Source organism: Mercenaria mercenaria, chromosome 13 (genome assembly GCF_021730395.1).
Source record: "Mercenaria mercenaria strain notata chromosome 13, MADL_Memer_1, whole genome shotgun sequence".
NCBI lineage: Eukaryota > Metazoa > Mollusca > Bivalvia > Venerida > Veneridae > Mercenaria > Mercenaria mercenaria.
In genome coordinates this window covers 73,540,804-73,564,642 of record NC_069373.1, presented here as the reverse complement: position 1 = coordinate 73,564,642, position 23,839 = coordinate 73,540,804, and the positions used below count along the sequence as shown (strand labels likewise).

The window sequence follows — 23,839 nt, the reverse complement described above, 5'->3', positions numbered from 1 at the left end:
CTTTCACACTTCTCGCGAAAATCTCACAAGTACCTGAAGTAGGCGGAGCTTAAATTATGCTATCGGCGAGTGTGTATGTGTATTCAACGCACATATTGTCAAAAGATTAGCGGGTGCGCATCCAAAAAAAAAATTCGGGCGACTTGAATTCGCTTTGAGACTGGATTTGAGCGAAGTTTGAAGCTTCAAAGTAACTATTTTGCTCCCACGTTTGCAATGATCTTTTTGGTAAATTTATCACTCAGAATTTTTCATAGCCCAAAGGGCTATGGTCTGCCGATTTTCTGTCGCCCGAGCCGATTTTTCGTAGCCATTGGCGATCGGGCTACCGTTAATGTCGCACACTGGAAAGAGGTGGGCAACAAAAATAGCCAAAGACCATCCAGAGCTAAGGGAAGCTTCTGCGAAGCCCCTAAGGCATAGCAAACAGACCGAAAAAATCTGTTATGACGTAGGGTGTTCTACCATTTGTTATATATGTGATATTCACATCTATATTTTTTACATGTACATTTTGTATATTTTCTAGAATTTTGGGTGGTCTCAAACTTCAAAGAGTTAAGGAAGGCCAAAGTGATTGACATTTGTCATTAGAACCTTGTTACCAAATCTCTCCATTCAGTTTATAATTAGTTCTTCAAAGTCTCTTATTTTCCATGTTGATTGACATGTATCATTAACACCTTACTGTAAAATCTTTTGATTCAATATTCTTGTTTCTTTGATATGTCATTGAATGCTGCCTTTGTAATTGCTTAAACAATTATATTTCTGTACCTCTGTATTTCTGTATCAGTTTGCTAGAATCTATAGACCTGACAACATCTTAAATTTTATTCTGGATATATTATTTTAATAAACATAAAAAACCATAAACTGACTTTTCGCTATTCCCCAACAACAAAACAACGTATCTATTACACAGTACAGCAGTAAAGCTTCGAAATATAATGGACTCTAGAACTCGCAGGGGGACAACCCCACCTAATATCCAGGCTGAGTTTGCGGAACTTCCGGTAGTCCCAAGTGCGACAGCGCCAGGACCTGTGTCCGATGTGGATGAGGCTCCCCTTCCTCCCCCTTTGGGGTAGTTTGTGCCTCCACCCTTCCCAGATCAATTGACAGCCCCGAGTGCGACAGCGCAAGGCGAATAATCACATGAGGAAGAGGCTCCACTTCCACCCCCTTTGGGAGAGTTTGTGCCCCCACGCTTCCCCTCTAATTTAGAGACGGACTTTTATGCTGTCCCTTTGCAACCATCACCACAATCAAACACGCCTGTACCTTCGGAGGGATGGTCATCCGCAACATCCCTAAAATCAAGAGGGATTGACTTGCCTCCGGAGGGCAGTAGCCCTTACCTGAGGGACATGCCTCAAGTATCTGTTGGATCACCTAACGTAAGGGAACCATACCCACCTGTTCAATTCGAGCCTATCTCCAGGCAACAACCAGACCATAGAACAAGAGCTGTCGGAGGACAGCAACGCTCGACTATTCAACAGCCTTGTCAATTGAATGAATACAAAAGTTGAAAAAGGGGCATAATTTTGTAAAATGCAAAGTAGAGGTATTGAACCTCTGTACTGCATGTCATATCATGACAGTGAACAAGTGTGTGAAGTTTCAATCCTTTCCAATTTGTGGATACTGAGATACCAGCTTACATACAAAATCTTAACAAAAAACTGCTAAGTCAAAGGGGCATAATTTTGTAAAAATGCCAAGTAGAGTTATGGGATCTTCACAGTGCATGTTAGATCATGACAGTGAACAAGTGTGTGAAGTTTCAATCCATTCGAATTAGTGGATACTGAGATATCAGATTACATACAAAAATTTAACCAAAAACTGCTTAGTCGAAAAAGGGGCATAATTTTGAAAAAAAAGAGAGTAGAGTTATGGGACTTGCTTAGTGCATGTCAGATCATGATAGTGAACAAGTATGTGAAGTTTCGATCCATTCCCATTAGTAAGTACTGAGATACCAGCTTACATACAAAACCTTAAACAAAAATTTCTAAGTCGAAAAAGGGGCATAATTTTGTAAAAAAGCAAAATAGAGTTATGGAACCTGTGCAATGTAGATCAGTTCATCACAGTGAATAAGTGTGTGAAGTATTCATCCATTCCCACAAGTGGTTACTGAGTTACCAGCTTACATACAAAACCTTAAACAAAAATTTCTAAGTCGAAAAAGGGGCATAATTTTGTAAAAAAGCAAAATAGAGTTATGGAACCTGTGCAATGTAAGTCAGTTTGTCACAGTGAATAAGTGTGTGAAGTTTCAATCCATTCCCACAAGTGGTTACTGAGATACCAGCTTACATACAAAACCTTAACCAAAATCGGGATGCGGATGCCGACGCCGACGCATGGGCGAGTGCAATAGCTCACTATTCTATGAATAGTCGAGCTAATAATAAACTGGGTTGCTCAACAGGACCCAGCACTGGGTGTTCCTTCAGTGCCCAGCAATGCCCCCCGCGACGAAGCAGATACTTCCAGCATTTTTAGCCGGATGACCGGAGTCACAGGGCCCGGTGGAAAGATAAAGACCAGACGCCGGTGGTCAGCAGACGGAATTGCCCAGTTAAAACACGACTGGGCAGTAGAAATAGAACTTACAGTTGCAACCTGTCGGAAGCCGACAATTTCGGGAATTAGAGCCAAACTAAGGCAAATGGACGGCGTTCGTGAGAGGTGGCGGGACTTGACTGTATATCAGATAAGAGATAAAATCTGGGTTGAGGCCCAGAAACGCATGCGCTCTGCCGCCGCCGCCCGTGTGCAAACCTCTACCCCCTAGGGTTGTGGGTCAGTGCCTTGAAGATGGGGATTGCCTCGCTTCTTGGCCTGGCTACTCTCTGGAGGTATGTTTCCTCTATCTGTATATGTATCAACATAAAACAACTAGCCGTTTAATTTTTTTTTCTGTATTTCTATTATCTTTTTGTATTTTTCTATTGTTTCTGTATTTGTCTAATCACTGTCGAATGATGTAAATAATGTAATTGGCTAGTTACCAAAAAAAAAAATAATAAAATAATTAGAATATAGTAAAAACATTTTATAAATTTCATTGTATGTATATGTATTATTATACAACCACTAGTCGTGTAATTTTTTTTTCTTTTTGTATTTATGTAATCACTTTGTAATTGTGTAAATGAAGTAATTGACTAGTGACCAAAAAAAGAAACAAAATAATCATGTAATAGTAAAAAAGTTCAAGATGATTTATTTATTAAGCATATCTGTGATATAATATTATACTCTTTCTGTGATATTTATTTAACTGATTCTCGTCAATGAAATTATTTATTTCTTGAATTGACCAATTGTTAATGAAATTATTTATTTCCCCTTGCAAGAAAACTGGCCTCATTGCGGCCAAGGGGTGAATACTAGTTGCGGTTAACTGCAACCAGTAGCTAACGGGTTTTATACGGGTAAACTATCAATGCAATCATTTCTTTTCTTTCTATCTTTTTCCTATTCCTTCTTTATTTGCTCACTGTAAATGAATATTATTCTTCCACAGCTACAGCATTTTGTAGGCATTTAATGTTGGCAATGTAATGCGCGTGTGGAAGGCCACACAGCTTACAGAGCCGGCGTTTTATTGTACTATAAATGTTGCATCTTTGTATCTTTGTCTTATTTCTTCTTTATTTCCTCACTGTAAATGAATATTATTCTTCCATAGCTACAGCATTGTGTAGGCATTAAATGTTGGCAATGTAATGCGCATGTGGACAGTCCGTACCACTTACAGAGCCGGCGTTTTAATGTACTACAAACGTTGCATCTTTCTATCTTTTTCTTATTTCTTCTTTATTTCCTCACTGAAAATGAATATTATTCTTCCATAACTACATGACCTTGACCCTTGATTATTTGTCATTGACATTCTAAAAGGAAAGTCATACTCGATAACTGATCGGCTACGTTTCCCTGTGAAATTTATGGTAGAAATATTTCTTATTGAATTAATACATACGACTGACTGTTAATAAAACAATTTTAAACTTTACCAATTGTTATTTATGAGGCATATAAATATCTCTGGTTAACACATTATGAACAAGCACATCTGTGATAATAACCGCTCTACCTCAAGCTAACACTGACTGCTAGAAACGACCATTTAGCTACTTTTTGAAGTCCCTCAAAATTTGAGGGATAAAAATAAAACACAAACACACAGAATATATAAGACAAATATGAATTCTTAACGGCCAGAAGGTCGTGGTCAGCAGAAGCGCTTCTGCAATTTCGTACAGATTTTGCTGGCGAAATTGCAGAAGCATTTCTGCTGAAAAAAAAACGAAAGTTTCGGCAATAAAAATAAAATTGTCACTCGATGACAACTTAAGAGAACGTTGGTCGCACCTGACACCAACAAACATAAAGGACAAGGTCTGGACAGAGGTGTTAAAAAATTTAAAGAGCCAAAGAATTGAAATGAATGAGTGACTGAAAAAAAACTATCAGGAGATAAAGAAAAAAATGCCAAAAAAAAATACTAGTCTGTTTAATTATCGTTTCTTAAATTATTGTTAATAATGTAAATTTAGTGATTGGCTAGTAACCAAAAAAATATGAAAAAAAAAATCATAAAATAGTAAAAAAAATCCTAAAATCTGTAATAAGCATATCTGTGATAAATCGTTGAAATAATCCTTGATTTTGTTATGATCATTTGTATATTTGTTTAGGGTTTATTGCTGCCCTAAACGTTAGTAAATTTATTTGTTTCAATCATTGTTAACTACTTGTAAATTTATTTATTAAAATGATAAAAAAAAGACTAGTATGGTTGATTATGATTTTGTTGTTAAATAATGTAAATTATTGTTACATAATGTAAATTAAGTGATTTACTAGTCACCAAAAAAAAAAGTAAAAATAATCATAAAATAGTAAAAATTCCTAAAAAAGATTGCTTAATCACTGTACAAACTTTAATTATTTAAGTTATTTAAGCATATCTGTGATAAATCGTCGAAATAATCTTTGATTTTGTTATATTTGTTCAGGGTTTATTGGTGCCCTGAACGTAAATTATTTTTGTTTAATCACTGTACATACTTTTAATTTATTTATCTATAATTTGACCTACTGACCTACTTTTTGATGGCACGTGACCGACTTTCAAACTTGACCTAGATATCATCAAGATGAACATTCTGACCAATTTTTATGGAGATCCATTCACAAGTATGGCCTCTAGAGAGGTCACAAGGTTTTTCTATTTTTAGACCTACTGACCTAGTTTTTGACCGCACATGACCCTGTTTCGAACTTGACCTAGATATCATCAAGATGAACATTCAGACCAACTTCCATGAAGATCCATTGAAAAATATGGCCTTTAGAGAGGTCACAAGGTTTTTCTATTATTTGACCTACTGACCTAGTTTTTGATGGCACGTGACCCACTTTCAAACTTGACCTAGATATCATCAAGATGAACATTCAGACCAACTATTATACAGATCCCATGGAAAATATGGCCTCTAGAGAGGTCACAAGGTTTTTCTATTATTTGACCTACTGACCTAGTTTTTGACGGCACGTGACCCACTTTCGAACTTGACTTAGATATCATCAAGGTGAACATTCTGACCAATTTTCATGAAGATTTCATGAAATATATGGCCTCTCGAGACGTCACAAGGTTTTTCTATTTTTAGACCTACTGACCTAGTTTTTGACCGCACGTGACCCAGTTTCAAACATGACCTAGATATCATCAAGATGAACATTCAGACCAACTTTCATACAGATCCCATGAAAAATCTGCACTTTTGAGGTCACAAGGTTTTTCTATTATTTGACCTACTGACCTAGTTTTTGATGGCACGTGACCCAGTTTCGAACTTGACCTAGATATCATCAAGGTGAACGTTCTGACCTATTTTCATGAAGATCTTGTGAAATATATAGCCTCTAGAAAGGTCACAAGGTTTTCCTATTTTTAGACCTACTGACCTAGTTTTTGACCCCACGTGACCCAGTTTCGAACTTGACCTAGATATCATCAAGATGAACATTCTGACCAACTTTCGTACAGATCCCATGAAAAATATGGCCTTTAGAGAGGTCACAAGGTTTTTCTATTATTTGACCTACTGACCTAGTTTTTGACGGCACGTGACCCAGTTTCGAACTTGACCTAGATATCGTCAAGGTGAACGTTCTGACCAACTTTCATGAAGATCTTGTGAAATATATGGCCTCTAGAGGTCACAAAGTTTTTCTATTTTTAGACCTACTGACCTAGATTTTGAAGGCATGTGACCCAGTTTCAAACTTGACCTAGATATCATCAAGGTGAACATTCTGACCAATTTTCATGAAGATCCATTGAAAATTAAGAGCTCTACAGAGGTCACAAGCTTTTTCTATTTTTAGACCTACTGACCTAGTTTTTGACGGCATGTGACCCAGTTTCGAACTTGACCTAGAATTTACCAAGATGAACATTCTGACCCATTTTCATAAAGATCCCATGAAAAATGTGACCTCTAGAGATGTCACAAGGAAAAGTTTATGCACGGATGGACGCACGGACGACGGACACTGCGCGATCATAAAAGCTCACCTTGTCACTTTGTGACAGGTGAGCTAAAAAAACATTCTGACCAATTTCGTCAGATAGAATATAATGGCATAAAGGAAAATTAAAAAAAATTGGCCTTGTATCAACAAAGTTTCTCTACTTATCTGACCCAGTTATCTGGTTGTAGAACCCAAAAGACCTAGTTTTGAATCTGACCTTGACCTTCATTCAGGTTTATGTACCATATAAAGAATATCAGCCAACAGGAGAACAGATAATTGATGTACCTGACAAGTGAAAACTTCACTGCCAGTCCCTTTTAACTTGTTAGTACCATTTAATATCTTGTGTCAATGTAACAGGATATTTTGTCGAAGGTGTAACAAGATTTTTTTGTCATGTGTGTAACAGGATAAAACGTGCTAAAACAGAATGTGCTCTGCTGCAGCACTCAACCACTGAATTCCTTATTGAGAATATTAACTGTATTAAAAATGCTGAACAGTCTTCCATGTTAAATTCTGGCTCTCACACCAAATAGATGTTGTTGAATACTTGTCCAAAATATTTGTCTCTGATTAAAACAGGTATCAGTAAATGTGTTCTTGTTGAAAATAATAAACCATTTAAAGGGGGTATAAACTAGACATAATGTAGGCCTCATACTAATTGTGACCATGCCTTCATACTTCCTTTCATCACAACTGATCAAGGTTGTTATTTCATTCATGTAAAAATACCGTACAGATGTACAAATACCGTACAGATGTACAAATACCATACAAGTGTACAAATACTGTACAAATACCATACAGGTGTACAAATACTGTACAGGTGTACAAATAAAAACCGTACAGATAAATTAAACTTATTCCAATTTTCACAAATTTTAGCTGTACGCATTCAAAATGTTCTTCTATAACCTTAAAATATAAAGTTTCAAACATGTTAGTTTAGATACAGTTAGCAACTCATACAATTTGTCAAAAACTTTCTGCAATATTTTTTTCTCTTCAAACACATCTTGAAATAACAACCTCTTTTATATAGTTTCTGGTTACCTTGTAAAAAGTACAGTCTTTTTAAACAGTTCTGTACTTTAATGCTTTGTAAGACAAAATTTAACAAAGTCGGTGGAAACCTTTTCACTCAATCAAGGCAATTTAAAACCTCATATCCCAAAATAACAACAACAAACAAAATTAACCTCAGTAATGTCAAACGTGCTTTTGTGTTAACATTTCCTTGAAGATTCTCAAAAGACTTAGTGGCAAGCAGTTGCTTTCTGCATAACGGAGAATGGAAGCATACACATGGACATGGCACGCCTTAAAACAAATACTACAAAATCATTTATATTTGTGGTTGACAAGTTCTCATAGACTTCAAGCTTGTCATAAACCAAGAAACTTAATTCCAATGAACAAATAAAATACAGTTGAAACTTGTTATCTTAAACTCACATAATTATCTCAATACTGAAGCCATTTCGAAGACAATTTAAAGTCCCGTCCCTAAAACACGTTCACAAAATATAAATTTAAGTCGAATTTTGGTTATCTGAGGTAAAACGCTCAATCCCTTGGAATTTGAGATACCGAGTTTGAGCTGTAACTGTAACTGTATCTTATACTACCTAAGACCTGTGAATTCTTGTCCCAACAAAATAGCCATTCATTTTTTTAAAGAAATAATACAATTTTTCATTCACAGAACAGAATGATTTTACAGTGCAGCATGATAAAGAGTACATGTGCCTTGATTTCATTTAAAATTACTTATTAAAAAGTTATACAATTTTAATGAATAAGCTGCATTCCTTGACACCTACAGGCTCCTTGTAAGACTTGAGTACTGTTCAGGAACACTACGACTAGATCTCACTGAAGTATTAGCAAAAACCTCTGCTAAGAAGATGGTAGAAGCTTCTCTAACTTATTCCACAGGAAATCTCTCTTCCAAACAATCACAGCTACAGTGGTTGCCACAGCAACAAATACTGGTAACCTTGACCTTCTCTTTAATTTACATGGACTGTCCTTGTCTAGTAAATCTGGTGGGTTATAGTTCCCATTTTCTAACGTCTGAAAATAGTAACCAAATTTACCTTTAAACACATTTCCTAGAATCTTTTTTTTTCTTTATTTAATTTTACATATAGCTACTTCAATAATATATAATCTTTGAATTTCACAGATCACATGGTCATGAACCCATTCTTGTTTTTAAGATAGCACAGGATATGCTCCTGACAATTTTTAAATGTATCCAAAAATCCAAAAGAATTATAATAATTAAAATCAAATAACTTCCAGTCATTTTAACTACTAAACCACAAGTCAATAGATAGACACATAAAGTTACCTTTTGTAAGTGAATTTTGAGTGATTGGAACTGTTTTTCCAGAGATGATACATTACGTAGAGTATCCTGGGTATGTTGAAACAGCTGCTTAGGTCCTGTTCCATCCTGTAATTATAAAGCTATTTAGTAAAGCTAGAAAACAGTCTCAAGTCTGAAACTAACTGAAATTCAAACATGTTTAATCATATCAATGTATGGAGGACATACATACACATAATTCACTGACTGAAATGCATCAACCCTTAGAGAAGTGAATTTAATTGACCTTATTAAATTTTTTGTAGATACTGATCAGTCTGTAAGCAACAATACCAGGGTCTACACTGTTTGCTACTTGGACACTACCGACTCCAAACCAATGAGTGTAAATCCTGATCAGACGTTATGACTGCCTGAAAAAATTCAGAAAGTGGAAATTCAATTTCAGAGCACAGTAAATGGGGAAGGTGTAATTACAGCTATCAAGAGAATAACTTTACCTGTAGTTGGTCGAGGATTTTGGGATTAGATTTGATCTGGTCTTGTAGAAATCCTACTGTACTAGTAATATACTTTGTATGCTTGGAAATATTTGCTACAACTGCCAGCGCTTCTGCACAACTGAAAATATGATAGTACTAGGTTTTATCATTTATATTTATAACCTTCAAAACTGTTCGTTTCAATTTTGTATTTTAAATTCTAATATGCTTGTCTCTGTTAAAACACTCTTATGCTAGAATGACGTCACATTAACGTGTGGGTGACGTCAAAGATTTTGTTGAAAGAGCGCTTCTATATTTTATCTACTGTTTTAGATTAAGGGCATATTAGAATCGAAAAAAATTTATAGCAAATGAGTGTTTTTACACTATTTATACACTCGGGCGGTAATACGTTGTGCAAATAATTTCACTCGGGCTACGCCCTCGTGCAATTACTACTCCCGACATATAACCGCCCATCGTGCATAAATAGTGTTAAAGCACTCTTTTGCTATAAATTATTTCTTAATCATATTCGTAAGCAGAAACAAATCTTAGCAAATGATATGAAATTTCAGAGCTTTTTTCCCATTCTAGAACACTAGATACCCATGTATAATGGAGTGTATATCAAAATCCCCTTCACTGAAAAAAGACAGGATGCTACAAAATCCCCTGTTTATTTTTGCAGGGGGTATCCCCTCCAGGAAAATGTTAGGGCTATAACAATCCCCTTTTTGAAAGTTACTGGGCAAGCAAAAATTTACAGTCATTTTTAATTTTCACAAAATCTTCATGCTCCAAGTGTGTTCAATATCTGGCATAGTTTGATGTGAGTTAATAAAGTATAACAATAGTTCAAATCAAATTCAATTTATGTGCTGCACAGACTCTTACAGTAAAGTGACATACTAAGGTAGATTTATGTTACCTGATTTGTTTGTTATACTGTAACTGAGGTAGACTGGATTTCTCCCACTCCTTTTTATGCACTGAATGTATCCCATCAAGGATCTTCTTCCTCACACCTAGCTTATCTATTCCCATCTAGAAATAGATTGAAAGCAAATATTGCAAGTAATCAAAATGCAAAGTGAGTTGACAATTCTGATCATCATTTTTTTAATACAGTTACTTCATACTTTTTATTTTAGACTGAAAGAAAAAATGTTCTTGTATATTTACAACTGTTAACAAATGTCACTTAAAAAGAAATTACATCACATACTGACAAAGAACTCTAAAATGGCTGTCAACAGTTCTTCCAACAGATGAGAAGGGCTAATTTTACCATCTTAAATATTCTAATGCATGATAAAATCCAATATGTCCAGATTAAAGAAACTTCAAGTTTTGCTCACCAGTAAGACAAGAGTATTATTGAGTATTATAAAAACAACCATGTGACATTGTACTTTCTTGAAAGTAGTGGTGCCACATTGGTAGATAGATTATGCTATGCCTTTGCAGTTTGACTGTATTATTAACAGTTGACCACTTGCCCTTGCCATAAGGAGTCACTCAGCTTACTTCAGAAACTGATATATTTCTCTAATTTCAACTTAAGCATACATCTGCCTTATGCAGCCAACTCCTGCAGCTTGCCGCTTAATACAGGTTTGACTATATGCACTTGATAAATGTGCATGACATCACCATTATGTTTCTTTTTTGACAAAACTTCAACCTTATTTGAAATTTCCTGATCCAAAGCACACAAAGCACAAAGGTGTGGCAGACTCCCTTATTTCTGTTTCATACCTTGACAAGATCTTCCTCTGTGAGGCGTAGGAAGGTACTAAAATCTATCTGATGACCACGTACAACATCTACAAGATAACTGAGATCCAGACCACACAGAAATAACTCCAGATCTCCGTATGTTGTTCCATATGTTGTACTATACGACTCCTTTGAGCTGTTCATAGAATGAAAGCATATTTTACCACAAGACACATGAAAGCTAGAAAATCAGATGTAAGCTCTTAATCAGTTACCTATCAATATATCTGAATATATCATTGAAATATTTTAACATCACCCCCTCTCAGTATTATAAGTATATCAGTTTTTGCAACTTATTATCATTTGAAGTTTCAACTGCCGAAAATGAATCAATGTTTCAACTGAAAGCTTAAAAATATTTTTACTTTCAACTCTTCCCTGTTTATAAGCTGAATTTAGTAAATCGGTGAAATTAATAGATTACAATAACTACTAACCTTGTATCTTGAAGCTGACTAGAACTCCTACTATTTGCTTGTATTACTGGTTCTGCCATAGTATGTTCACGCTTTTTACCTTCCAGTATTTCTAACATCTAAAATGGGTAATATTTAAATTAACAGCTGAAAATCTCTTAGTATGTTCTACTTACATCATTTTTGATACATAATTTGGAACATCTTTAACATAAAAGCCAAATGTTCGTAAAAAAATATTCTGATTCTTGTGTTTAGGTTTTTAGATTATACATTGATTTCCCATTAACAATTTTACAGCTTTGCAGGCATCAGAACACTTTCAGCTCATTATATCTACAGAGAAGAACTTAGAGATTTTTCCCCAAAAATTCTAAGTTAAATACAAAGGGGGTCTCCGAAATATTTTGAAAGATGGTCGGGATTAAAAAAGCCAGAGTCAGTGTCAAAGTAATCTGGTCTATGTTTTCGTTGCTTTTTAATAAAAAATTATAAATTCAGACAATTTACCAGGGTGAAAAGTTCCCTATATATTTTGTATTTCATACTGGAATATACTGATGTAGCAGAATGTTTATGACATATGACTTAAAAACATATCACTATTTATAACAGAAACAAAACTTAATGTTTCAATATAAATGCAAATATACAGATAGTTGAGAAATATAGTGAAAATAACTCCCTTGTATATATATCTGAATTTCAAGATATAACAATTTTTATTTTACTACAGAAATGTTACCTCGTAGTTGGAATTAGTTTCTGCCATGTCTATTACTGTCTGTCCATTACAATGCTTCATACGGGGATCTGCTTTCCATGACAGCAGGCATCTGGCTGCATCCTTATGCTTTTTGCTTACTGACCATGTAAGGGCCTTTAATTAAATAATTACACATTAACAAAGTGATGACGTCAACTTTTAAGTCTACAAATACATGTATATCATTTTGGTCTTAGTTTGGTTAGAAATTTACGTCTGGCTTGACAAAAATTATCACCTAAAATGTCTAAACCCAGCAAATTAAAAATGACATTGAACATAAAGAAGAGCTGTCTAATGACAGCACGCGAAACTATTTGAAGCTATTCCAGGTAATACATTTTGTACTTGCTTACATACAAGTTTTATACAAAAATTCTGTGATGTGGATATGTCACAAACACTGTCGAAAAGATGATAACAAAATCTCAACTATTTGAAAATTTCGAACAGTTAAGCTAAAATGTTGTGTCATTAAAATACTTTATGCTAAGATGTTTGTGTTAAAATCTAAACTTGTTTACCGTCCAGCCTCTATTATCCTGTTTGTTTACATTAGCCCCTGCTTCACACAACTTTTGTACGACCTTATCACGACCTTCTCTAGCCGCATACATTATAGGAGATGTATGGTACCTGTAAAAACAAACTCAACTTGAAGACTGCCTAACCAAACCTGTATTTGAAATGATGCAGCTTGGTAGAGTATGCAGAATTATTTGCCGTTTCTTCAATAAACTGTGAATAACATCTGTTTTTGTTAGGTTTAATGTCATAACAACACAATTATAGATCATATAGTAACTTTCTACCGTCGACCAAGGTACCCCTCCAGCCATTATTTCAGACAAAAGTGAGCGTCTGAGTATAACCACAAACTTTCTGTATGCCAGCTGGATGGCTTCCTCACATGGAAGAATTCTACACTCAAATCGAGGTTTCAAACTCACTGTGGTGAGGGGCAAGAGACTATAGGTAAGCAACTTTTATCATTCTGCCAAGGAGGTCCCAGAAAAAACATTTTGTTTAACTAACATTTCTGTCAACATTTATACTTGTGTGCTGGTGCTAGGGAGCATGAGAGGTGTTGCATGCATTTTTTGCTTCCAAGGGATCTTTTTACAGATTTTATTGTAATATTCATTAATTAGTTATTAGCGCACAGAATAATTCATTAGATTTCTATGAACTCCTAAATCATTCCGCAGAAAGTGTTATCCCTCATCATACTTTAAGTACATCAAAACATTGCTCAGCTATATATTATTTATTAAATAGCAAAAGATATTTTCAAATATTTTGAACCCTACAGCAATGCTTTGTTCAACCTCTTGGCCTCTACCAAAATTCTAGCCTGGCTCCCTGGCTGAATGGTTAATTTTTATATAAATACAGGAAACATTTTATTACAAAATTTTAAGCCTCTGAAATAGCACAATTTTATCTGATGGCTCAACCTATGTTTGGAGCCAGGGGCAATAAAAAATGTCAATGTAAATACAACCTTCTGGAGTTATTTCCCTCTTAATGAAGAAAACTGATATATGTAAATAAGAACAAACATAGGGACGGGAGCCAGTCTACCAAAATTCCACTTAACCAGATATTAACTTAAAAATTCATTCCTGCCATTTTCTAAAATTCAAGCTACCATGAAAACAAAAGTTCCCAGAATTTCCCTGCCCCCAGTAACCATGCAAGCTGATGAATGTATACTGGACCTACCTGTCATAGGCATTGACTTCAGCTCCTTTACCTAGCAACAACTCAACAACTGCCAACACATCATCTTCAAGATACCCACCCGCACCACACGCTGCCATCAATACAGTGTACATGTCTGAAATTAATATAATAAACATATAACTTTTTTTGTTGGGTTTAACTTCAAACCAATATAATTATAGGCCATACAGTGACTTTCTAGATATTCATGGTTCAGAGAGAATCCAGTTGCCCCTCCAAACATCATTTCGGCAATTGTAACACCTGGGTAGAACCAATGCCATTCAGTATGCTACCAAAACATGTGTTGTCACATCTTAATTTATTAAGACAATAGCAGAATGCTCTTGCCTGTGACCTTAACCTTGGAGGTACAGACCTGACAGTTACCCGAGTAGTAGGGTATATATAGTATAAGGGTGCATTTATACTGTCTTGTTAAATATGAGCTAACTTTTACAGCCATATGGTAGAGTGTCTGCCTTGGGTGTAAGAGGTCCCAGGTTCAATTCCCAGCCAGTGCTGAATTATTTTCAGTCTGTTTCACCTGTGACCATATTCTTGGAGGTACAGACCCGACTCTTGCATGCAAAGCTTAAGATTTATACCAGTCAAGTTCCATTTAAATGCCTCGAATCATATACATGTAAAAGTTAAAACCGAGTCTAACCAATGACCAGATCGACCACTATATGCCTCACTTTGAAGGAATACATATCTAAACTCTAATCTTACCCTATTGACAGCTATTATATTTTAATCAAAAGAAAAACAATTAAAATCTTGACTATCAAAACAGGAAAACTATAATCTTGATACCTTTCTGAAAATTTGGATTGGCACCACTATCTAGCAGCAGTTTAACAATATCAGAGTTGGCATTGTTTGCAGCATACATCAACCCTGTCCAGCCACTCTTCAATTCAGTATCCACTTTAAATCCTGACAAACAGAAGTAACAAACTAAAAATTGTTTCAAAGCTTATGTAATTGGTGTAAAATACTTATTTTTACCAAGCCCTTTTTTATAAAATAACTTCTTTGTATACTATCTTTTTTACAAATCAATAATGCATTTTAGAACACTAAAAAGACAAGAGCTTGTAGAACACGAAATGCCCACCTTGATGCATTCAGTAACAGCACAAGGAACAGAAATTATTTGTTCACTGTGCACTGGACATTTGACATACTGACCTCAAATCAATAATTAAGGGTCATAAGCGACCTCTGTGTCAAATGTGATCTTAAACCAAAGCATTCTCTTATTTGGGAAAAAAAGTTTTACTGTTCTGCATCATTGTGACCTTGACCTTTGACTGACCTCAAAACAATAGGGGTCATCTGCTGGTCATGATCAACCTCCTATTAAGCTTCGTGATCCTAGGCCAAGGCATTCTCAAGTAATCATCTGGAAACAGTTTAACTGTTCCAGGTCACTGTAACTTTGACCTGCTGACCTCAAAATCAGTAGGGGTCACCAGCTGGTCATGATCAACCTCCTTATCAACTTTTGTGATCATTGGCCCAAGCATTTTTGAGTTATCATCTGGAAACAGTTTAACTGTTTTGGGTCACTGTGACCTTGACCTTTGACCTACTGATATCAAAATCAATAGGGGTCATCTACTGGTCTTGATCAACCTCCCTATCAATTTTCATGATCCTAAGCACAAGCGTTCTCGAGTTATCATCCAGAAACCGTTTAACTGTTCCGGGTCACTGTGACCTTGACCTATGACCTACTGACCTCAAAATCAATAGGGATCATCTGCTTGTCATGATCAACCTTCCTATCAACTTCCATGATTCTAGGCCCAAGCATTCTTGAGTTATAATCCAGAAAACATTTAACTGTTCTGGGTCACTGTGACCTTGACCTTTGACCTACTAACCTCAAAATCAATAGGGGTTATCTGCTGGTCATGACCAACCTCCATATCGAGTTTCATGATCCTAGGCCAAAGCGTTCTTGAGTTATCATCTGGAAGCCAATTGGTCTACATACCAACATACCAAGACAGACTTACTGACCAACCGCCATCTGCAAAACAATATACCCCTTCTTCTTCGAAGGGGGGCATAAAAATGCTTGAACCTACAGACTATTTCATACAACATCCTTTGCACATTTCTAGCATTTAAGGTAACATTACCTAGGTCCATGTACTGCTTCACTCGATCTGAATGCCCTCTTACAATTGCCATCTGGAAGTCTCCGATATTCAGAGGCCTTGTCTCGGCTTCATCTCTTAAATCTGATGCCCTCTTATACGTTTTGACTGGTTCCCTTTTCTTTGGTGCAGAGGGTTTTCCAAAGCCTCCTCTAGGCCCTGTAGCAGCTGCATCACCACTACTCTGTAATATAAATAGGTAACTTCTCTACATTTGGACTGTTGGACTGCTTTGGGGGGGGGGGGGGGGGGGCTGCGGTGAGTGGGCCCTCCCATTTAGAAATTTATGGATAAGTAGGTAGGGCTTCAGGCCACTATAGCAAGGGGAAATCTTACCCCTAACCCCCCCCAACCATGGAAGCCCTGTATAACCAGAGCCCATAGTATTATACATTGTATATTTTCTCAAATTAAACTGAAAAAATCACAAATTCAAAGAATTTTTTTCTAATATTTACACTAAAATTCAGGCTCTTTTGACATTTCCCTGCAATATTTGTTAGTGTTAAAATGTAATTGTCAGTGTATCGATTAATAACTGTTGTTAACATGATATCTTTTTCAGCATTAGAACAATTAAACATTCGAAAATAGTTTTCTTCTTTCAAAAGCCTTAAAAACGTATGTTGATCATTTTTTAATTTCGCTTTTTAATTTAATAAAATAAGTCATTGCTATAATTTTCGTTTTGTTTAAGATCATTCTGTGTTCGTACAACTGATATTTGGAACAGTTTGCCTGACAATATCACCAGTGCTACAAATGTATTACAATTCAAAACACAGTTGGACAGACATCATGGTGATACTAGATTTGATACCAGTAACATATATTAATCAACCATCATTATGACTATTTTTTACAACCATTTTACACCGGAAGAGTACTAGTAAATGGGTAGAATACATTAATAGACGTACAAGACGAGTACCAGAACTCAAGAAGATTCTACAAGACCAATACAAGTAAGATCAGCCAATTATAAATTGCCATTATTCAGCAGTCAGGGATGTAACTGTTTTAAGTTATGTAACCTATTTCAGTTACTTTTTCAAGCATTTTGTAACCTGTATTAGTTATATAAAATATAGTTAACTCAGGTGAGTTATTCAAAAAAAGTTGTTTTACTGTTCTCACAAACAGAGGTTGAATTTAACTTTTTTTTCCACTGCCGTATTTTTCCACTAGCAAAATGATGGGTTCCACTAGCAATTATTTAAAAGCTGTTTAAGTGCTAAATTTATTAAGTTGTTTTGTTGTTGTTTGGTTTCATATAAAAGTTCACAGTCCGGACAGGCCAGGGACTTTCTGGATTTGAAAGTACGATATGAACCAAAGTACTCAATGATTCTTTGAACTTTTGACTGGCCGTTGAAGTTTTAAGTTTTTCTCAGGTCACTGCCTCTAGTTTTGCTAGCATTTTAGATCTCCGTGGGCCTTTTTCCACCAAGAAACATGTTATTTTCCTCTCCATTTTGCAGAACTTAGCAAATTACAGACCAAAATGAAAACAAATATTGCCTAGACGCTTATTTAGATTTCCGATAATTACTATTGTATAAAGCGACATTAGCGTCTACAAGCAGTCATGTGATTATCGGTAAATAAACTGCCCCAAAGGAGTTTTAAAAGAGAAAAGGACAGTTTGAGTGAATTCCCAGATTTTCGAACGTGATCGCGAAAATATTCGAGTGCCATGATTTTCTACTCGCATTTTTTTTATTCTTACTCGAATTTTGCGAGTTCGCGACTGCTAAATTCAATCCCTGCACAAAGTGACCTTTAAAGCTGAATTAGTAGCAAGCTGTGGTTAATCAAATTCTCTTTTAGCCTGATCATGACCTGATAAGCATGTTAAGATTGGGATGTTAAGAGTTTTTTATCGCATAGTGCGGCAATTTTCCTTTGATCTTTACAGTATGTTAAACTTGGTAACACACATTATTACTACAAAATCTGTGCTGATATTTTACAAAACTGTTACGATATATATCAACACGGAAATCTCTATGGAGTTTCATTAGAAAGAAACTGTTGTGATATATATCAGCACAGTAAAACTGTTCCGATATATATCCCAACACTTTTTCTGTTACCGTGGCCAGGTCCTATCGAGGGAGTATACCTTTTTCCTTTCAAAGAAAAGATGATTTTAGCTCCAATTTACAGTTCACAGAGAAAGAATTTAATATCACAAACAACTACATTTATAAAGTAAAAGAATAAATAAACTAGACTGTTTCAAAGACTCGATAGTTACTGCCAAATTCAGAAATACATGGAATATTATGAAATTCTGAGTTTTCTCAAATGTTTCTTATTCTTTGTTTTTTTTTTACAAACAAAACAACAAGTTTTACAATATGTTTGGCCAATGAAATGCAAAGATTTAAACCAGTGCAGAAATCTTTTGGATACTTTTATCTGGGGAACACATTTTCTAAAACAGAAGTTTTCATGTTTCAGTCAATGAGGCGCAGAAAGGGAATCAAGTGTAAAAATAATAATAAACAAATTTAAATGAAAATAATATATAAATTTAATGATAAAACTATGCTATAAAACAGATATAATATGTAATGCTCGTGTGCTACGAGGATATATCATAGCTAGGGGTACATCTCGGTATTTTTCTCTTCACATATCTGTCTCGGCCTAACGGCCTCGACGATATGTGCAGAGAAAAATACCCTCAATGTACCCCTAGCTCTGATATATCCTGGTAACACACTCTCACAAATACTATAACTATTACATAGCTTTAAAACTTTTGTGTAAAACTTTATCAGCCTTGAGTAAAAAATTTTACTGCATAGCTGGAAAGATAAAGGTCAAGGATTCAGGAAATAATTGCATTAGTCTCATTTAAAATGAGGAATTGGCACAGGAGGGCTTTGTAATATCTTATGATAACTGAATCAAGGTATGAAAATATAAGCAATAACTCGAATGGGTTATAAACTGCGATAACTTGAAACAGTTACACCCTAGCGAAAAAATTTCAGCTCATAGATGATTATATGCTGTTACGGATCTCTTAAGGGCATGACTAGATACCGGAAAGGGCCCTTTCCGTGGTATTTGATCGGAAAGGGCCTAACATGATCGGAAAGGGCCTACCATATGTTTATTATTGGAATATATTTAATTATTTCTTCATATTTCATTTTGATATAATAAAAGAAAATAAATTATTAAAAAAAGTTATCAATTTGTTATTTTTAGATGAATTATAGACAAAATACGAGTCATGGCATAAACCGCGCTGATCGAAAAGGGCTTAACATGATCGGAAAGGGCCTGCTATATGTTTATAATTGGAAATTATTTTATTGTTTCTTCACATTTCATTTAACAAACAAGAGGACCATGATGGTCCTGAATCGCTCACCTCTTCCCACATGACCCAGTTTTGAGTATGATGTCGTTTTTTTCTATTATTTGACACAGTGACCTAGTTTTTGAGCTCATGTGATCCAGTTTTGAACTTTACCTAGATATTATCAAGATAAAAATTCTGACCAATTTTCATGAAGATCCATTGAAAAATATGGTCTCTAGAGAGGTCACAAGGTTTTTCTATTATTTGACCTATTGACCTAGTTTTCGAAGGTACGTGACCCTGTTTTGAACTTTATCTAGATATCATCAAGGTGAACATTCTCACTAATTTTCATGAAGATCTCATAAAAAATATGGCCTCTAGAGAGGTCACAAGGTTTTTCTATTTTTATAACTACTGGCCTAGTTTTAGACCGCACGTGACCCAGTTTTGAAACTGACCTAGATTTCAACAAGGTGAACATTCAGATCAATTTTCATGAAGATCCATTGAAAAATATGGCCTCTAGAGAGGTCACAAGGTTTTTTTATTATTTGACCTACTGACCTAGTTTTTTATGGCAAGTGACCCAGTTTCAACCTTGATCTAGATATCATCAAGGTGAACATTCTGACAAATTTTTATGGAGATCCATTCATAAGTATGGCCTCTAGAGAGGTCACAAGGTTTTTCTATTTTTAGATCTATTGACCTAGTTTTTGACCGCACATGACCCTGTTTCTAACCTGACCTAGATATCATCAAGATGAACATTCAGACCAATTTTCATACAGATCCCATGAAAAATATGGCCATTAGAGAGGTCACAAGGTTTTTCTATTTTTAGACCTACTGACCTACTTTTTGAGGGAAAGTGACCCACTTTCAAACTTGACCTAGATATCATCAAGATGAACATTCAGACCAACTTTCATACAGATCCCATGGAGAATATGGCCTCTAGAGAGGTCACAAGGTTTTTCTATTATTTGACCTATTGACCTAGTTTTTGAAGGCACGTGACCCATTTTCGAACTTTACCTAGATATCATCAAGGTGAACATTCTGACCAATTTTCATGAAGGTCTCATGAAACATATGGCCTCTAGAGAGGTCACAAGGTTTTTCTATTTTTAGACCTACTGACCTAGTTTTTGACCGCACGTGACCCAGTTTCAAAAATGACCTAGATATCATCAAGTTGAACATTCAGACCAACTTTCATACAGATCCCATGAAAAATATGGCCTTTAGAGAGGTCACAAGGTTTTTCTATTATTTGACCTACTGACCTAGTTTTTGAAGGCACGTGACCCAGTTTCGAACTTGACCTAGATATCATCAAGGTGAACGTTCTGACCAATTTTCATGAAGATCTTGTGAAATATATGGCCTCTAGAGAGGTCACAAGGTTTTTCTATTTTTAGACCTACTGACCTAGTTTTTGACCACACGTGACCCAGTTTCGAACTTGGCCTAGATATCATCAAGTTGAACATTCTGACCAATTTTCATGAAGATCTTGTGTAATATATGGCCTCTAGAGAGGTCACAAGGTTTTTCTATTTTTAGACCTACTGACCTAGTTTTTGACGGCACGTGACCCAGTTTCGAACTTGACCTAGATATCATCAAGATGAACATTCTGACCAACTTTCATAAAGATCCCATGAAAAATGTGACCTCTAGAGTGGTCACAAGCAAAAGTTTACGGACAAAAGCACGCACGCACGGACGGACGACGGACACCGCGCGATCACAAAAGCTCACCTTGTCACTTTGTGACAGGTGAGCTAATAAAAAATAAAATAATTGAATATAATTTTTTTTTATCATTATTCGATTTTTAAATGAATTATGGACAAAATACGGGTCATGACATAAACCGCGCTGATCGAAAAGGGCTTAACATGATCGGAAAGGGCCTGCTATATGTTGATTATTGGAAATTGTTTATTTATTTCTTCATATTTCATTTATCAAATCAAAAAGAAAAGAACATACCAAAAAAAATATACCAATTTTCGATTTTTAAATGAATTATAGGCAATATACGCACCAGTACATAAAGCGTGCTGATCGGAAAGGGCATAACATTATCAAAAGGATCTGCTATTACTGGAAATTATTTATTTATTTCCTCATAGTTCATTTATCAAATCAAAAAGAAAAGAACTTACGAAAAAAAAAGATATAACAATTTTGTATTTTTAAATGAATTAATGACAATATATGCGTCAGCACATAAACCATGCTGATCGGTAAGGGCATTACATGATCGGAAAGGGCCTGCTATATGTTTATTATTGGAAATTATTTATTTATTTTTTCATATTTCATTTATCAAAATCAAAAAGAAAAGATCTTACGGAAAAAAAGATATAACAATTTTAACAGAGAATATGACGAATTCATTAAACTTTTCAAAATTCAGATACATTTAATGTGTTGCTATTTTCTGTTTATTATAACTTTTCAAAATACAAATACATTTAATGTGTTGCTATTTTGCTTAAGAAACATGTATGCTAAGAATCAGAACAGAACAGAACAGAACAGAACAGAACATATCTTTATTTTCACCCAGGTATCACGCAGAATACAACATGGGGTATAACAAAGAAACATTTGCAAGTTCAACATTGAAATCAGGTGACTTTATACCCAAAACATTTAGCGGCATTGTTTTAAGAAAGCAATTAAAGTCGTAAAGGCAATTATCTGTCAAGTGTATAAAAATATTGTTAGACATTATTTGTCACATGTCACTTGTGTGTGCTTACAAATATACTGATTAATTGATATAATCAATAGGTGTGATAATCCAATCAAACTCTATCAGGACTAATCAGAGGCACGTGTTTGTTACGCCGAATATATTCAAAGGCCAGTCCTTTCCGATCAGCGCGGTTTATGCACTGACATGTGTTTTGTGTATAATTCATTTAAAAATCGATACTGATATTTCTGTCTTAATTTATTTTCTTTCTATTTGTTAAACGAAATATGAAGAAACAATTAAATAATTTCAAAAAATAAACATGTGACCGGCCCTTTCTGATCATGTTAGGCCCTTTCTGATCAGCGCCGTTTATGTCATGACCCGTATTTTGTCTATAATTCATTTAAAAATCGTAAATAACTATTTCATAATTCATAATTTATTTCTTTTTTATTTATTAAATTTAATATGAAGAAAAAAATAAATAAGTTCCAATAATAAACATATCTAGCAGGCCCTTTCCGATCGTGTTAAGCCCTTTCCGATCAGCGCGGTTTATGTCATGACACGTATTTTGTCTATAATTCATTTTAAAATCGTAAATTGTTAAATGAAATATGAAGAAATAAATAAATAAGTTCCAAAATTAAACATATAGCATGCCCTTTCTGATCATTTTAAGCCCTTTTCAATCGGCGCGGTTTATGTCATGACCCGTATTTCGTCTATAATTCATTTAAAATTCGAGTATTGATAATATCTTTATTTTAAATTATTTTCTTTTTCATTTGTTAAATGAAATGTGAAGTAAGAATTAAATAATTTCCAATAATAAACATGTGACAGACCCTTTCCGATCGCATTAAGCCCTTTCCTATCATCGCGGTTTATGTCATTACTCGTATTTTGTCTATAATTCATTTAAAAATAAAAAATTGATCACTTTTTTTCGTAATTTATTTTCTTCTATAATGTCATAATGAAATATGAAAAAATAATTAAATAAATTCCAGTAATAAACATATGGCAGGCCCTTTCCGATCATGTTACCTTTTTGCGGAAAGGGCCCTTTCCTGTATCTAGTCATAGCGACCATAACGCAATAAAAACAGCGTCAGTTAAGTTAGGTTTTTATATAAGTAATATTTATTTAAGCTGAGCAAATTTGAGCTTCCTGGTGATGCAAAACACATAAGTGTCTTTAAGTGTCGAAATATTCTGGGTGCGAATCAATTAATGATTTTTACAAAATCAGCATATAAAGTCAAATGTGTTTGTGACATGCTTCAAACTAACTGCAGTTGGGTCGAATGGCTTCGGCTTCAAGTTATCCCCGTCTGCATTCCCACTTAAATAGAATCCATCACCGTCAAAATCGTCATCTTCATCTTCGTACCCACCAGGACGAAATGAAAGCGCCATGATTTTCTGCAGACCTGATGTGGCATCAATAACTTAATTTTCTCATAGAAGATTGGCGGTCGACCCTACATTTCTTGATCAGAATTTATATTAAGATAATCTAAGACATGT

General features: G+C 35.0%; 1 protein-coding gene across 1 annotated transcript; it reads right to left on the bottom strand.

Moving 5' to 3' along the window:
- Positions 1–702: 702 nt before the first annotated feature.
- Positions 703–23,835, bottom strand: LOC128548012 (ankyrin repeat, SAM and basic leucine zipper domain-containing protein 1-like). The gene is made up of 12 exons (XM_053522269.1): positions 23,603–23,835; positions 16,245–16,446; positions 14,908–15,030; positions 14,089–14,203; positions 12,888–12,999; positions 12,343–12,477; positions 11,619–11,716; positions 11,158–11,314; positions 10,328–10,443; positions 9,412–9,532; positions 8,933–9,037; positions 703–8,652 (listed from the first exon to the last, which is right to left on the bottom strand). The coding sequence occupies exons 1-12, from the start codon at positions 23,726–23,728 to the stop codon at positions 8,476–8,478; spliced, it is 1,587 nt and encodes a 528-aa protein (XP_053378244.1). The 5' UTR covers positions 23,729–23,835; the 3' UTR covers positions 703–8,475.
- Positions 23,836–23,839: the final 4 nt, after the last annotated feature.